Source organism: Coregonus lavaretus, assembly GCF_964263955.1.
Source record: "Coregonus lavaretus genome assembly, contig: HAP1_SCAFFOLD_243, whole genome shotgun sequence".
NCBI lineage: Eukaryota > Metazoa > Chordata > Actinopteri > Salmoniformes > Salmonidae > Coregonus > Coregonus lavaretus.
The window spans coordinates 655,864-672,129 of record NW_028156709.1 but is presented as its reverse complement, the minus strand read 5'-3'; the positions used below and the strand labels follow the sequence as shown (position 1 = coordinate 672,129).

Here is a 16,266-nt window from a genome sequence, read left to right as displayed (position 1 = left end):
TCGCAGAGGACATCAGTTGCTAAATGGCGCCATCTCTTGGTCATCAATGGGAAGTGGCCCTATCCTAATAATTAATATATGCCATTTAGCAGACGCTTTTATCCAAAGCGACTTACAGTCATGTGTGCATACATTTTTACGTATCGGTGGTCCCGGGGATCACTACCCTGGCGTTACAAGCGCCATGCTCTACCAATTGAGCTACAGAGGACCACATGATAATGTAATAACACAGCAATAATTAGCTTACTGTTGGAAAACAAGTTATTTTTCTATTACACTTGCCTTGTATAAAAATAAAACATCAATTATATTTTGCTTTTGTACCCAGTAATGGGATGGTTTAACCATTACCTCAAATACCGGTATCGATGAACTAAACATAATTTCCAACGGGTACAAATATATTGTTTTGTTTTTAAATCAATAAAACAAAACAAAAACATAATTTAGAAGTAATTACTGTGGTTTCCTCTTTGTTGAACAAAGCCAGCAGTGCATTGCATCCCGCCCATAGAGTGGAGCAGCTACGTCAATAGAATTTGGGATGCGCCCTTGGTCGGTGACTGCCTGGAAGCTCTCACCCGTCAGTACAACTTTTTGGAAGTGGCGATAGAGCTGACCAAACAGCTACAAACTTTTATGTGATAGAAGTTAATTGAAATCAAATCGATGAAAAACGTTACCAAATTACCCGGGTAAGAATTTATCCAACTCTGAATCATGTTTTACGCAAGCTGACAGGATAATTACGCACGACTAAAAAACCACTTCGGTTTACTGAAACTTTGTTCCTCTATTGCAAATGCAGTAAGGATGTTGGCGAGAAAAAGCATCATCCCGGAGGAGTTCTCCCTACCGGGGCTTGCTTCTAGGATCCCCCGCAAACCAGTGTTCAGGGACCGGGTGAACAAAGCCCGCTTCATCGCCAAGAGCGGATCCTGCAACTTGGCGCACAAGAACATCCGAGAACAGGGAAGATTCCTGCAAGACGTCTTCACCACTCTGGTGGACCTGAAATGGCGCTTCACCCTGGTCATCTTTACCATGACTTTTCTGTGCAGTTGGCTCCTCTTCGCCATGTGCTGGTGGCTTGTGGCCTTTGCCCATGGAGACCTTGAACCCAACCGCACGTCTGGCATTGAGCAGTGCGTCACCAACGTCAAGTGAGTAGTATAGTATAGGCTCTATACATATTTTGAACTGTTGATGTTTGGGGATTTAACTTCTATATATTTCTGAATGTCTGTATTGTGTGTGGTAACTTGTGTATTTTAAGGGCGGGAATAAATTATATGGATTTATTGGGGACTTTTAGTGCAATTATTACATATACTCAGTTTTAGAATAACTTTGCTATTTTTTATTATAACACTGTTACAGTTATATGATAGAGCTCCTTGCCATAGAAAAAAAGAATTTTCTTCAACTGATAAGGAACTTAAAGGGATACTTTTTTGGCAATGAAGCCCTTTATCAGATGAACTCATGGAAACCATTTTTATGTCTCTGCATCCAGTATGAAGGAAGTTGGAGGTCGTTTCGGGAGCCAATGCTAACTAGCATTAGCGCAATGACTGGAAGTCTGTGGTATCTACTAGCATACTAGCAGTTACCAGCAATGACTGGAAGTCTACGGTATCTACTAGCATGCAAGCAGTTACCATAGACTTCCAGGCATTGCGCTAACGCTAGGTAGCAATTGCGTTAATGATAGTTAGTAACTTCCTTCAAACTGCATGCAAGACATAAAAAGGCTGTCCACGAGTTCATCTGACTGGGGAAGTAGATAAAGGGCTTCATTGCCAAAATCCTGAAGTATCCCTTTAAAAGGGCAAATCTGCAGTTGCTACATTTATCATTGGATTTATAAATTAATGATATGTACCAATTGATTCTTAAAGAATTTAAGTATAATTTATTGTTCAACTGTCATACCCCAGCTGAATGCAAATATAAGCTTGTTTTATTCCAATGTTTGTAAACAAAGTCAATGTAAACAAACACTATAAAGCCTCAAAACATGGAAGTAAAGTAAGTAGCCTTGCACGAGCATTGGCGTGTGCGAGCAGGAAGCGTGAGGCAGCTTGATGTACAAGTACAGGACGCTAGTCTATCACTGGGCCTTAACCCCAATCTCCTTAATGCTGAGTGCCAAGCAGAGACGCATCAGGTCCCATTTTTACAGTATTTGGTATCGAACTCCAATCCTTCCAATCTCAGGGTGGACATTCTAACCACAAGGCCACTGAGACATGGTTAAAACTATCATTTTGATATCATGGATGATCAGTCCTTGCATCCATATCTCCGTCTATGAATTTGAGAGTGGTTACATTTCTCCGGCCCCATCCCTCAGCTTTTTACCGAAGCAGGGGAGTGGAGCACGCTTTGTTATTGTTTCAACTGCTGATTGCCCAGTTAAAGTCTCCAACATATTGCTGTCATTATTTAGTCCTCTGAGATCAGTGGTTGTAGGGGGAAGCAGATGAGGACAGGAAGCCATATGAAACCACACAGCCTGTCCAGTAGCTTCCTGCTCCTCTGACCCCTGTGACCTCTCTACCTTCACCACAGATGTAGGATCAGGTCTCTACACCGCTATTACAGATGTAGGATCAGGTGTCTACAACAAACATCTGACCCTTGACCAATGTTTATGTCCAACGTCTCCCTCCTCTTTAACTCTCATTTCCTCTGACCCCTGACCCCTGACCTTTGACCTGCTCTCTCTGCTCTGCAGGTCATTCACCTCAGCCTTCCTGTTCTCCATCGAGGTCCAAGTGACCATCGGTTTTGGCCACCGTATGATCACAGAGCAGTGCCCCACGGCCATCGCCGTCCTCATCTTCCAGAACATCGCTGGCCTCATCATCAACGCCATCATGCTAGGGTGCATCTTCATGAAGACAGCCCAGTCGCACCGCCGCGCCGAGACGCTCATCTTCAGGTGGGATGGTAGCCTAGAGGTTAGATTAGGTTGGAGAGGCGGGCCAGCAACAGTGTAGGGTGAAGTTGCCCCTAGATCAGGGGTGGGCAAACCTTTTGGCTCAAGGGCCACATTGAGTTTTTGAAACCAAGTGAAGGGCCACATACTATATGCGTGACAAAACATGTGAAGCCTTTATTCATTTTCACATTGACACGCAACTACTAGTGTACTGTAGGTGTACATATGCTTGCAGAACAATTCTACCCTTGTACCATCTCTACCCTTGTTTTTTGTGAACACGTTTTTCACAAATGTTTTACAAATTTTTCACAAAATTGATATAATTTATGACATCACAGACACAGTCAAAGACAGACACAGATCCTGCATCTCTACCCTTGTAAAGTACAATAAAACTTACAATCACAGTATGCAAACTTAAAAATAGATATATATTAAATGACTGGAGACATGCAAAATGTTTTTAAAAAAAGATTATAAAATTTGAGTGAAACATATGGTAAGAGCATCCGTTTCATTTGCAATGGTCTGTTTTTGAAAGCATATTAAGGAACAATTCTCATCTCCATTGTGAGCCATATTTACAGTTATCCAATCACTTCAGCCCAAATCTGACTGAGTAGTTATTACCTGTATCCAAGTGCATTGCTGGATAATTCTCACTGCATAACCATCACCATGAAAAAGCATAATCCTTGCCTACCCCAGTCACGGTTATTCGAGTCTTAATGTGAACAATGGGTCCGGTAACCTCTCTTGGCAAGGGCATCAAAGTCTGGTGTCATCTTTGATGTAGAGATTCTCAGAACAGCTGACAAGTGGTCATTTGTTAAATTTGACCTGTGGCGGGATTTGTTGTAATTCATGACTGAGAACGTTTGTGTCACGACCCGATGCGAGAAACAGTCACTAATAATTGTCAGAACCCAGAAGATGAGGCAGACACAGCAGTACTAGAGATGGTGGTTTAATAAAGAACAAAATCTTCAGGCAAAGAAACTTAATCCACAATGTCCAAAAATAAAGCCAAGAGGCACAAAGAGGAAAACCTCCAAAAAACAAAGAAACTCCACAAAGTGGTAAAAAACAGCAGGGAAAAAACAAACCTCAAAAGACTACTCAAACAGAACACAATAACTAAACCAGAGAACCTCTGGAAAAATCCCACCAGAGAAATATCAATATAACACAAGGCTTGGGCTGGGGCTGGGTGCTAACTTACAAACACTGAGCAAGGAACTGAGGAACACACAGGGTTTAAATACTAACAAGGGAATGACCTACAGGTGCAAACAATAATTAGATCCAGAAAAAACAAAAGGTACAAAAAAGGTGCAATGGGGACATCTAGTGACCAAAACCCGAACAGTCATGGCCAAAACCTGACAGAATCCCCCTCCTAGGAACGGCTCCTGACGTTCCTACCAGCCTTCTCAGGGTGGAGGGCCCTGAACTGACGAATGAGGTCAGGGTCCAGTATGTCCTTGGCAGGAACCCAGGAGCGCTCCTCGGGACCGTAGCCTTCCCAGTCCACCAGATACTGCCAGGACCGCTGCACCCGGCGGGAATCCAGTATCCGGTGGACGGTATAAGCCGACTGGCCACCGATGACACGGGGCGGAGGGGGAGGTCTGCCTGCCGGAATAAGGGGAGAAAAAACAACAGGTTTTAATAAAGAAATGTGAAATGTTGGATTGATCTTAAGGGATCTGGGTAAGTGCAGGCGAAAAGTAACGGGATTGACTCTCCTGGCAATCTTAAAGGGACCGATGAACCTCTGGGACAGCTTGCGAGACTCCACCCGTAGCGGTAGGTTCTTAGTTGAGAGCCATACTCTCTGGCCGGGGTACAGGGTAGGACCGGGACGGCGACCTCTGTTGGCTTGTCGTTGGTACTGCTGAGAGGAACGCAGAAGATTAAGACGTGCCTTCTTCCACGTAAGCCGACAGCGTCTGATGAACCTCGAGGCTGAAGGTACTCTGACTTCTGCCTCCTGGTCCGGGAACAATGGAGGCGCATAGCCAAACTGACACTCATGCGGGGACATACCAGTGGAGGAGGAGCACAAGGTGTTGTGCGCATACTCGGCCCAAACAATGAAGGATGACCAAGTGGACGGGTTGTTGGAAACCATGCATCTGAGGGTGGTTTCCAGCTCCTGATTCATCCTCTCAGTTTGGCCATTGGACTCCGGATGGTACCCGGAAGATAAACTGGCCGTGGCCCCTATGAGTTGGCAGAAGGCCTTCCAAAACCTTGAGGCGAACTGGGGACCTCTGTCGGAAACCATATCTTGCGGGATCCCAAAGACTCGGAACACATGGTTAATCACCAACTCAGCTGTTTCCTTGGCAGAAGGTAATTTGGTCAAAGGAACAAACCTGGCCGCCTTAGAAAACCTGTCGATGATGACTAGGATCGTAGTATTACCATGGGACGGAGGAAGGCCAGTGATAAAGTCCAATGAGATATGGGACCAGGGTCGGTGGGGAATAGATAGAGGGTGAAGGAGTCCTTGAGGGCGAAGGTGAGAAGATTTGCCCTGGCAGCACACGGAACAGGCCTTGATGAAAGTGGCAACGTCTTCCTTCATGGTGGGCCACCAGAACTTACGCTGGATGAACTCCAAGGTGCGGCCTACGCCCGGGTGACAGGTGAGGCGAGAGGAGTGCCCCCACCGAAGGACTTGGGACCTTGCTGCCTTGGGAACAAACAACCGATTAGCAGGACCTCCACCAGGGCCCGGTTCGATGGCTTGAGCTTGTTTCACGGTATCCTCCACTTGCCACGAGATCGGAGCCACGATCTTAGCGGCCGGAAGGACAGTCATGTCAGTATCTTCTCGAATGGCAGGAGAGTAGATTCGTGACAAGGCGTCCGGTTTGAGATTCTTCGACCCGGGTCTATAGGTGAGGATAAACTGAAATCGGCTGAAGAAAAGAGACCATCGAGCTTGTCTGGCGTTCAACCGCTTCGCCTGCTGGATATACTCCAGATTCTTGTGGTCCGTAAGCACTTGAAACGGTTGAGAAGCCCCCTCGAGCCAGTGTCTCCATTCCTTCAATGCCATCTTAACCGCTAGGAGTTCACGGTCCCCCACATCGTAATTCCTCTCGGCCGGGGTAAGCCGGTGAGAGAAGAAGGCGCAAGGATGAAGCTTCTTGTCTTCACCCCTCTGAGACAGGACAGCTCCAACCCCAACCTCTGATGCGTCTACCTCCACCACAAAAGGTTCCTCCGCCGTTGGTAGTGTCAGGATGGGAGCAGAGAGGATGCGCTGCTTGAGTCCTTGGAAGGCCATCTCAGCTTCTCTTCCCCACAGAAACCTTGTGTTGCCACCCTTGGTTACCGCCGAGAGAGGGGCTGCCACCGAGCTGAAGTTCTTGATGAACTTGCGGTAAAAGTTGGTGAAGCCCAGGAAACGTTGAACTTCCTTAACGGACTTGGGGGTGGGCCAATCCGCTACCGCCTCTACCTTCTTGGGGTCCATCTGGACTCGTCCGGGTTCCACTATAAATCCCAGGAATTGTACTCGAGAGGAATGGAATTCACACTTCTCCGGCTTAACGTACAAATGGCTGTCTAGGAGGCGTTTGAGCACTTGTCTGACATGCTTAGTGTGTTCTTGAAGGGAGCTCGAAAAGATGAGGATGTCATCCAAGTACACAAACACGAAGATGTTAAGCATATCCCTAAGCACATCGTTTATGAGCGCTTGGAACACAGCCGGAGCGTTGGTCAGGCCGAAGGGCATCACCGAGTATTCGTAGTGACCAGTAGGCGTGTTGAAAGCGGTCTTCCACTCGTCCCCGGGTTTGATCCGCACAAGATGGTATGCGTTCCGCAGGTCAAGCTTGGTGAAGACAACTGCTTCCTGGAGCAGCTCAAAGGCTGTGGCCATAAGAGGTAGCGGGTAGCGGTTACGGACGGTTATGGCATTGAGTCCCCGGTAGTCGATGCAAGGTCGTAATCCGCCGTCTTTCTTGGCCACAAAGAAAAACCCTGCTCCCGCCGGCGAGGTAGATGGACGCATGAGGCCTGCTGTCAGAGCGTCCTTGATGTAGGTATCCATAGCAGCTCGTTCGGGAGGAGAAAGGGAAAAGATCCGACCCCTGGGAGGGCAGGTCCCCGGCAACAGGTCGATGGTGCAATCGTAAGGTCTATGGGGTGGTAGTTTGGTGGCCCTCTGTTTGCTAAATACCAGTTTGAGGTCATGGTAACACTCGGGAACTCGGGACAAGTCGATGGATTCTAGAGACTCGGAAGGAGAACTCTGGGAACTCGGGAAGATACAAGTGGCTTGGCACGTGGGACCCCACTGCTTGATAGTGCCCACAGACCAGTCGATGTGAGGGTTATGGCTGTGAAGCCAGGGATAGCCAAGGACGAGAGGAAACTCGGAACAGGCGATCAGATGAAAGTTCATCACTTCCTTGTGTTGGGAAACTGAAAGTCGTAAGGGGGTAGTGGCACGAGTGACAAGTCCAGATCCCAAAGGACTTCTATCCAACGTAGTAACCCTTATGGGGTCACTTAGAGGTTCAGAAGGAACGCCATTCTCCTTCGCCCAGATCCCATCCATGAAGTTACCTGCGGCTCCAGAGTCTACCAAGGCTTGAAGAGAAACCTTGTGGTCGTCCCAGGAAAGGGTAACAGGAATGAGCAGGCGGGAGTTGGATGGATGGGAGGAGGTTATGTTTCCCGTTACAGTCCTCCCAGGCCTGCACGGGAGAGTGCGTTTCCCTGGAGCCCGGGACACGTGGAGCGGAAATGACCCGGTTTGCCGCAATATAGACAGCATCGCTCCCTCATCCGGCGGTCTCTCTCAGCCTGGGAGATGCGTCCAACCTGCATGGGTTCTGGTGGAGCCAGCGAGGATAAAGGTGGAGACTCGGAGTTGGAACCGATAGGAACTAGGGTGAGCGGTCTATGGTTTTGTTCTCTCTCTCTCAGACGCTGGTCTATGCGTGAAGCCAACTTGATAAGGGACTCGAGGTTGTCCGGTGGTTCCCGAGTGGCCAGTTCATCTTGGATGGTGTCAGAAAGACCCTTCAAAAAACACACTGTGAGCGCCTCGTCGTTCCAGCCACTTGCTGCTGCCACAGTGCGGAACTGGATGGCATAGTCCGTCACGCTGCGCCGACCTTGGCGGAGAGTCAGGAGCTGTTTGGCTGAGTCAGGGCCGTTGGTAGGACCTTGAAACACTCGCTTGAATTCTTCAGCAAAGGTAGAGTAGCTGGCACAGCAGGGACTTTGGGCATCCCACACAGCAGTAGCCCAGGCTAGAGCCTTTTCCGACAGCAGGGTGATGATATATGCTATCTTGGACCGGTCGGTGGGAAACGACGATGGTTGCAGCTCAAAGGAGAGAGAACATTGGGTGAAAAACCCCTTACAAACACTTGGGTCCCCTGAGAACCGTTGGGGAGGCGGCAGACGAGGTTCCGCCAGGGGATTAACTGCCAGGGGCCCTTGAATCGGATGAACTGGAGCAGAAGCGGTTGCCGAGGAAAGTCGATCCGAAATCTGCTTTATGGAAGTCAGCATCTCTGACAGAAGTTGAGAATGTCTAGCCATTAAGGCCTCTTGCTGACCCAGAGCAGCTTCGTGGCGTTGGACAGTCCCCTCATGGTGGGACAGCATGGAAAAAAAATCCTGGGTACTGGCTGCCTCTGGGTTCATAATAATGGCTCAGTGTTTCTGTCACGACCCGATGCGAGAAACAGTCACTAATAATTGTCAGAACCCAGAAGATGAGGCAGACACAGCAGTACTAGAGATGGTGGTTTAATAAAGAACAAAATCTTCAGGCAAAGAAACTTAATCCACAATGTCCAAAAATAAAGCCAAGAGGCACAAAGAGGAAAACCTCCAAAAAACAAAGAAACTCCACAAAGTGGTAAAAAACAGCAGGGAAAAAACAAACCTCAAAAGACTACTCAAACAGAACACAATAACTAAACCAGAGAACCTCTGGAAAAATCCCACCAGAGAAATATCAATATAACACAAGGCTTGGGCTGGGGCTGGGTGCTAACTTACAAACACTGAGCAAGGAACTGAGGAACACACAGGGTTTAAATACTAACAAGGGAATGACCTACAGGTGCAAACAATAATTAGATCCAGAAAAAACAAAAGGTACAAAAAAGGTGCAATGGGGACATCTAGTGACCAAAACCCGAACAGTCATGGCCAAAACCTGACAGTTTGTTCACACAGTATCTCACAAAAGTGATTACACCCCTCACATTTTTGTAAATATTTGAGTATATCTTTTCATGTGACAACACTGAAGAAATGAGTGTACAGCTTGTATAACAGTGTACATTTGCTGTCCCCTCAAAATAACTCAACACACAGCCATTCATGTCTAACCCGCTGCCAACAAAAATGAGTACACCCCTAAGTGAAAATGTCCAAATTGGGCCCAAAGTGTCAATATTTTGTGTGGCCACCATCATTTTCCAGCACTGCCTTAACCCTCTTGGGCATGGAGTTCACCAGAGCTTCACAGGTTGCCACTGGAGTCCTCTTCCACTCCTCCATGATGACATCACGGAGCTGGTGGATGTTAGAGACCTTGCACTCCTCCACCTTCCGTTTGAGGATACCCCACAGATGCTCAATAGGGTTTAGGTCTGGAGACATGCTTGGCCACTCCATCACCTTTACCCTCAGCTTCTTTAGCAAGGCAGTGGTCGTCTTGGAGGTGTGTTTGGGGTCGTTATCCTGTTGGAATACTGCCCTGCGGCCCAGTCTCCGAAGGGAGGGGATCATGCTCTGCTTCAGTATGTCACAGTACATGTTTGGCATTCATGGTTCCCTCAATGAACTGTAGCTCCCCAGTGCCGGCAGCACTCATGCAGCCCCAGACCATGACACTCCCACCACCATGCTTGACTGTAGGCAAGACACACTTGTCTTTGTATTCCTCCCCTGGTTGCCGCCACACACGCTTGACACCATCTGAAGCAAATACGTTTATCTTGGTCTCATCAGACCACAGGACATGGTTCCAGTAATCCATGTCCTTAGTCTGCTTGTCTTCAGCAAACTGTTTGCGGGCTTTCTTGTGCATCATCTTTAGAAGAGGCTTCCTTCTGGGACGACAGCCATGCAGACCAATTTGATGCAGTGTGCGCCGTATGGTCTGAGCACTGACAGGCTGACCCCCCACCCCTTCAACCTCTGCAGCAATGCTGGCAGCACTCATATGTCAATTTCCCAAAGACAACCTCTGGATATGACGCTGAGCACGTGCACTCAACTTCTTTGGTCGACCATGGCGAGGCCTGTTCTGAGTGGAACCTGTTCTGTTAAACCGCTGTATGGCCTTGGCCACCGTGCTGCAGCTCAGTTTCAAGGTCTTGGCAATCTTCTTATAGCCCAGGCAATCTTTATGTAGAGCAACAATTCTTTTTTTCAGATCCTCAGAGAGATCTTTGCCATGAGGTGCCATGTTGAACTTCCAGTGACCAGTATGAGGGAGTGTGAGAGCGATGACACCAAATTTAACACACCTGCTCCCCATTCACACCTGAGACCGGTGTCATGTGACTAACGAGTCACATGACACCGGGGAGGGAAAATGGCTAATTGGGCCCAATTTGGACATTTTCACTTAGGGGTGTACTCCCTTTTGTTGCCAGCGGTTTAGACATTAATGGCTGTGTGTTGAATTATTTTGAGGGGACAGCAAATTTACACTGTTATACAAGCTGTACACTCACTACTTTACATTGTAGCAAAGTGTCATTTCTTCAGTGTTGTCACATGAAAAGATATACTCAAATATTTACAAAAATGTGAGGGGTGTACTCACTTTTGTGACATACTGTATGTGGACCCGAATAAAACAAGCATCCTTTGGGCGTGCTTTTTAATGTTTGGAAACTTTGTTTCATTCAGTGAGCCATAGAACTGGTCTATTGTTGCTGTTTTGTACTTCTCCTTCAAAGCACTGTCACATTGGATGTCGATGAGCTCCAATTGTGTGTCTGGTGGTGCTTTCTCACTGTCGAAAGACAGGGGGCATGATACAAGCTCCAGCTCAGTCTCAATCTTGGTGAAGTCTGAAAAGCGGCGGGAACTCAGCATGCAGGTCGATCAAAGTGCTACTGTATGTCTCAGTGCGGCACTGCGATGTGGGCGCGTTCAGTGCGGCCAGTGTCGGAAAATGAGCGAGAGACCGGCTGCTCATTTGTCTGGAGAACAACATAAGTTTGGCCTTAAATGCTTTCACTTTGGAATACAGTTCATGCACAAAAATACAATTTCCCTGTAGTTTCACATTTAGATCGTTCAGATGCCCCAATATGTCCACACCGAAAGCAAAGTCGCCCAGCCAGTCTGTGTCTTTCAACTCAGAGAAGTCGTCAGCTTTACCAACCATATCAAGGAACATACCTATCTCCCCTCTCAGTTCCCACACACGGCAAAATACTTTTCCCAGGCTTAGCCAGCGCACATTTGAAGGGTACAACAAGTCCTGGTGATCTGCCTCTGTGTCATTGAGCAGTTGAATGAACTGACGATGGTTAAGCCCCCTTGCCCGTATAAAGTTGACAAGGTTTACAACCACTTTGACAACATTTTCCAGCTTTAACACACTTTTACACAGTGCTTCCTGATGAATAATACAGTGAAGAAATATAAATTCCTCCGAGTTAGGGCTTTCTTCTTTTACTTTGTCTTGTAATCTTTTTAGTAGGCCAATGTTTTTACTGGTTAGATTTGGTGATCCATCTGTTATGACGTTTGTCAGTGTGCTCCACGGTAGATTCATTCTTTCCAAGGAGGCAGACACCCTGTCATATAAATCAGAGCAACCTGGTTGTTCCCATCATTGATTCCATCGCTAGAAGTTCCAAAGTTCTCATTTATTCCTCTTACAAAAATTAAAAGTTGAGCGGTGTCTCTGATGTCAGTACTCTCATCCAGTGCTATATAAAAAAGAACGAAGCCATCTGCTTTTTTATTCAACTCTGAGATTAGCTCCTCATCTATCACTTCCACGCGCCTGGTGATGGTTCTGCGTGATAAGCTAATTTTCTCAAATTGGCTTGTACTCTTAGGACAAAGTATACCAGCACTCTTTCACAAACTCCCCTTCAGCAAAAGGCTTGCTATGCTTTGCGATTTTATGTGCCACCACGTAGCTTGCCTTAGTTACGGAGTCTTGAGTAGAGCACCGTTTAGGAAACATATTTTGTTGGGCTTTTAAGTTTGTGGCAAGTTTTGAGGCCTTCCTTGCCTTTTCCTGAGAGGACAGATTGCTAGCGTAGTTCGCATGCTTGCTTGAAAAATGATAATTGAGAATATATTCCTTAAAAACGGCGACACTTTCTTGGCATATCAGACATACCACCTTATGTTTAATATTAGTAAAAAAGTATTTTGCTGTCCATTCTTCTTTAAAACACACAACATTCAGAGTCCACTTTTCTCATTTTCACAGCACTAATTTTTCACGTCAAAAGTCGTCAAGCAATTAATTGGCTATGATGACTGAGCACATTCTGAATCTGACTGTAGGCCCAAATACAGGGCGCGCTGCCAGGCTACAGCGCCATCTATTGGAGATTGTTTGTATATCATGGAATGAGTAATTTTAGGCAAAAAATCGTAACTCAAATATAATAATATTTAATACATTTAAAAAATGTCTAATGGTTAAGATTAGGATTGGGGGAGCAGAAGCTGATCCTAGATCTGTACCTTGGGAAAACGTCACCCTGGAGAGGTAGAGGATAGAGAGAGGCGGGCCAGCATCCGAAGGGTTGCCAGTTCGAATCCTAAATCTGGTGCAGGGTAGGGCTGCACAATTAATCGAATTCACATCGAAAACGCAATATCCATATCGCAAGAGATCCGTATTTCATGCAATATATGAGACGCCACTAAGCCGTGTGTGACGGCCGTTTTTATAGTTTACTTTGTTTGTAGTCTCTCTCCCTATCCTCTTGTGGCTGTTTCCCACACACACTTAGCCCCACCCCTTGTCAATCAAGCAGCGCAGTTCCTCCTCCTCGCTGTTAGATTCTCTATAAGGTTGCATGCTAGATTAGATTGTTAGATTGTTTGCTTACATCATACAGCCCTAGTATATCCATATCATGCAGCCCTAGTATATCCATATCATGCAGCCCTAGTATATCCATATCGTGCAGCCCTAGTATATCCATATCGTGCAGCCCTAGTATATCCATATCGTGCAGCCCTAGTATATCCATATCGTGCAGCCCTAGTATATCCATATCATGCAGCCCTAGTATATCCATATCATGCAGCCCTAGTATATCCATATCATGCAGCCCTAGTATATCCATATCGTACAGCCCTAGTATCGTGCAGCCCTAGTATATCCATATCATGCAGCCCTAGTATATCCATATCATGCAGCCCTAGTATATCCATATCACGCAGCCCTAGTATATCCATATCACGCAGCCCTGGGTATATCCATATCACGCAGCCCTGGGTATATCCATATCACGCAGCCCTAGTATATCCATATCACGCAGCCCTGGGTATATCCATATCACGCAGCCCTAGTATATCCATATCACGCAGCTCTAGTATATCCATATCACGCAGCCCTAGTATATCCATATCACGCAGCCCTAGTATATCCATATCACGCAGCCCTAGTATATCCATATCACACAGCCCTAGTATATCCATATCACGCAGCCCTAGTATATCCATATCACGCAGCCCTAGTATAACCATATCACGCAGCCCTAGTATATCCATATCACGCAGCCCTAGTATATCCATATCACGCAGCCCTAGTATATCCATATCATGCAGCCCTAGTATATCTATATCGTGCAGCCCTAGTATATCCATATCGTACAGCCCTAGTATCGTGCAGCCCTAGTATATCCATATCATGCAGCCCTAGTATATCCATATCATGCAGCCCTAGTATATCCATATCACGCAGCCCTAGTATATCCATATCACGCAGCCCTGGGTATATCCATATCACGAAGCCCTAGTATATCCATATCACGCAGCCCTAGTATATCCATATCACGCAGCCCTAGTATATCCATATCATGCAGCCCTAGTATATCCATATCACGCAGCCCTAGTATATCCATATCATGCAGCCCTAGTATATCCATATCACGCAGCCCTAGTATATCCATATCATACAGCCCTAGTATCGTGCAGCCCTAGTGCATGGGTAGTGAACTGGCTACCAGAGGGTTGCTGGCATCGGTATCCTAGATACTGGAAAATAGTTACAGATCTGTAAAGAAAATGTGATCGGTAAAGAAAATGGACAATAAAGTTTATCTAATATCTTGTCATATCTTATTTTCAGCCGCAACGCCGTCATCGCCGTGCGCAACAACCGCCTCTGCTTCATGACCCGCGTGGGCGACCTCCGCAAGTCAATGATCATTGGCGCCGCCGTCCGCCTCCAGGTGGTCCGCAAGACCACCACCCCCGAAGGCGAGGTCATCCCAATCCACCAGATCGACGTGCAGACGGAGAGCGCCGCGGCGAGCAACTCCATCTTCCTCTTGGCGCCGCTCATTATCTGCCATACGATCGATAAGGAGAGTCCGCTGTACGACCTGTCGGCCATGGAGCTGCAGTGCAGCGACCTGGAGGTGATTGTGATCTTGGAGGGCGTGGTGGAGACCACGGGCATCACCACCCAGGCCCGGACCTCCTATGTCAGCGAGGAGATCCAGTGGGGTCACCGCTTTGTGCCCATCGTGACCGAGGAGGACGGGGTGTACTCGGTGGACTACTCCAAGTTCGGGAACACGGTCAAGGTGGCGACGCCGAGGTGTTCTGCCCGCGAGCTGGACGAGAAGCCCTCCATACTCATCCAGACGCTACAGAAGAGCGAGCTGAGCCACCAGAACTCACTGAGGAAGAAGAACTCCATGAGGCGGAACAACGCCATGAGGAACAGCGGCGGGAGCTCCGGCACCATGCGGAGGAACAACTCGGCCCTCACCGTGCCCAAAGTGCAGTTCCTCACCCCCGAGGCAGCGAGCCAGAACATGGCCGTCACATGACACGAGGCCTGGCTCCCATTGGCTGTCCTGCTCTTCCTGGGTGGGACCTCCCATGTTTATCCTCTGGCTCAGTTAGAGCTGACTCTGGCCCTGTTCCCCACACTCTGCCACATATACAGTAGTCAATGCTATACCTGACACACACAATTCCCTGTTATTATTGTTGTGATGATGGATTTAACCTGTTTTAGTTACTGACTAGTGTCTCATTTTCAGTCTGGTTCTTTTCAAGTGCCTTTGTCTTAAAAAGGGGGGTATAAGCTGTAATAATCATCCACAAGTTGTACTCTATGATGTAAATACTTTTACACATGTAATTTCTCATTATATTGTGTTGTAATGAATTCTGTACTCATCACTAAAGCCAATTGATTATTTAATTTGCTCTTTAATGTTACCGTGACCAAATAACATATTATTACAGCTGATAATGACCAACTCTTGCCTAATAGTAGAAGAAAATGTTTTGATACCAGATACAAAATGTATTACACACCAACCTTGTGCCTCATTCTTATCAACCCCTTTAATAAAGCATTTGCTCCAGTACTGTATGAAAATATTACTGATTGTTTTGGGTTCGATTGGCACATTTTCCCCTCAAATTGCATCTAAATTATTGGACAAATGTGTATTTTCACTGTGATGATTCAATAGCACTTACAAATCAAATTGTGGGAAACCTATATACATTTATTCTGTGCACAAGTTGATCAAAGAATAATTTGGTTCACAGGTTAGAAAAAAAGATACATGTAGATATTTTTGATTGCGTCATCACATTATCAATCGAGCGGTCGTCATTTGTTACCACAGCCACAAAGTTATAAACCCCGCCTATTTCTACAATTTATCTTATTAAATTCTGATTTTATAGCTAACCTTATGCCTAACCTTAATATAAGACCAAAGTGCTCATTTTTGTTTTCAGGAATTTTTACGATATAGCCAATTTTGACTTTGTGGCTGTGGTAATGAGTGGAAACCCAATCGGTCGAGCATGTGCAACGAAGTTCAAACTTGTTGCAAAGACAGGTTTAGAAACTCTGAGGTACGGTACTCTGCGCTTGTTGTGGGTGGTAACAAAGATGGTGGACCAGAAATAAATAAGAAGTGGGATATCTCGCTTTCTCTACTGTCTCAGGTGGAGATTCTACAACAACACTTGACTTTGCAGAGATTGGAATTTTGCGCAATTGAAGAGCATGCGCCAAAATGAAGTTGGCTGAAGCGTGGCGAAAATCTTTGGCCTGCTCTACAGTTTCT

General features: G+C 46.6%; 1 protein-coding gene across 1 annotated transcript; it reads left to right on the top strand.

Moving 5' to 3' along the window:
- Window positions 1-776: 776 nt before the first annotated feature.
- Window positions 777-15,549, top strand: LOC311126052 (ATP-sensitive inward rectifier potassium channel 8-like). Its single transcript, XM_084200078.1, has 3 exons — window positions 777-1,166; window positions 2,744-2,950; window positions 14,292-15,549. Exons 1-3 carry the CDS (start codon window positions 817-819, stop codon window positions 14,998-15,000), a joined length of 1,266 nt encoding a protein of 421 aa, XP_084056204.1. The 5' UTR covers window positions 777-816; the 3' UTR covers window positions 15,001-15,549.
- Window positions 15,550-16,266: the final 717 nt, after the last annotated feature.

Excerpts from the sequence above, each read along its gene's own strand:
- LOC311126052 (XM_084200078.1), top strand. The coding sequence starts at position 817 with ATGTTGGCGAGAAAAAGCATCATCCCGGAGGAGTTCTCCCTACCGGGG. Across the intron at positions 1,167-2,743 it reads CAGTGCGTCACCAACGTCAA|GTCATTCACCTCAGCCTTCC; the intron begins GTGAGTAGTATA and ends TCTGCTCTGCAG. Across the intron at positions 2,951-14,291 it reads GCCGAGACGCTCATCTTCAG|CCGCAACGCCGTCATCGCCG; the intron begins GTGGGATGGTAG and ends TCTTATTTTCAG.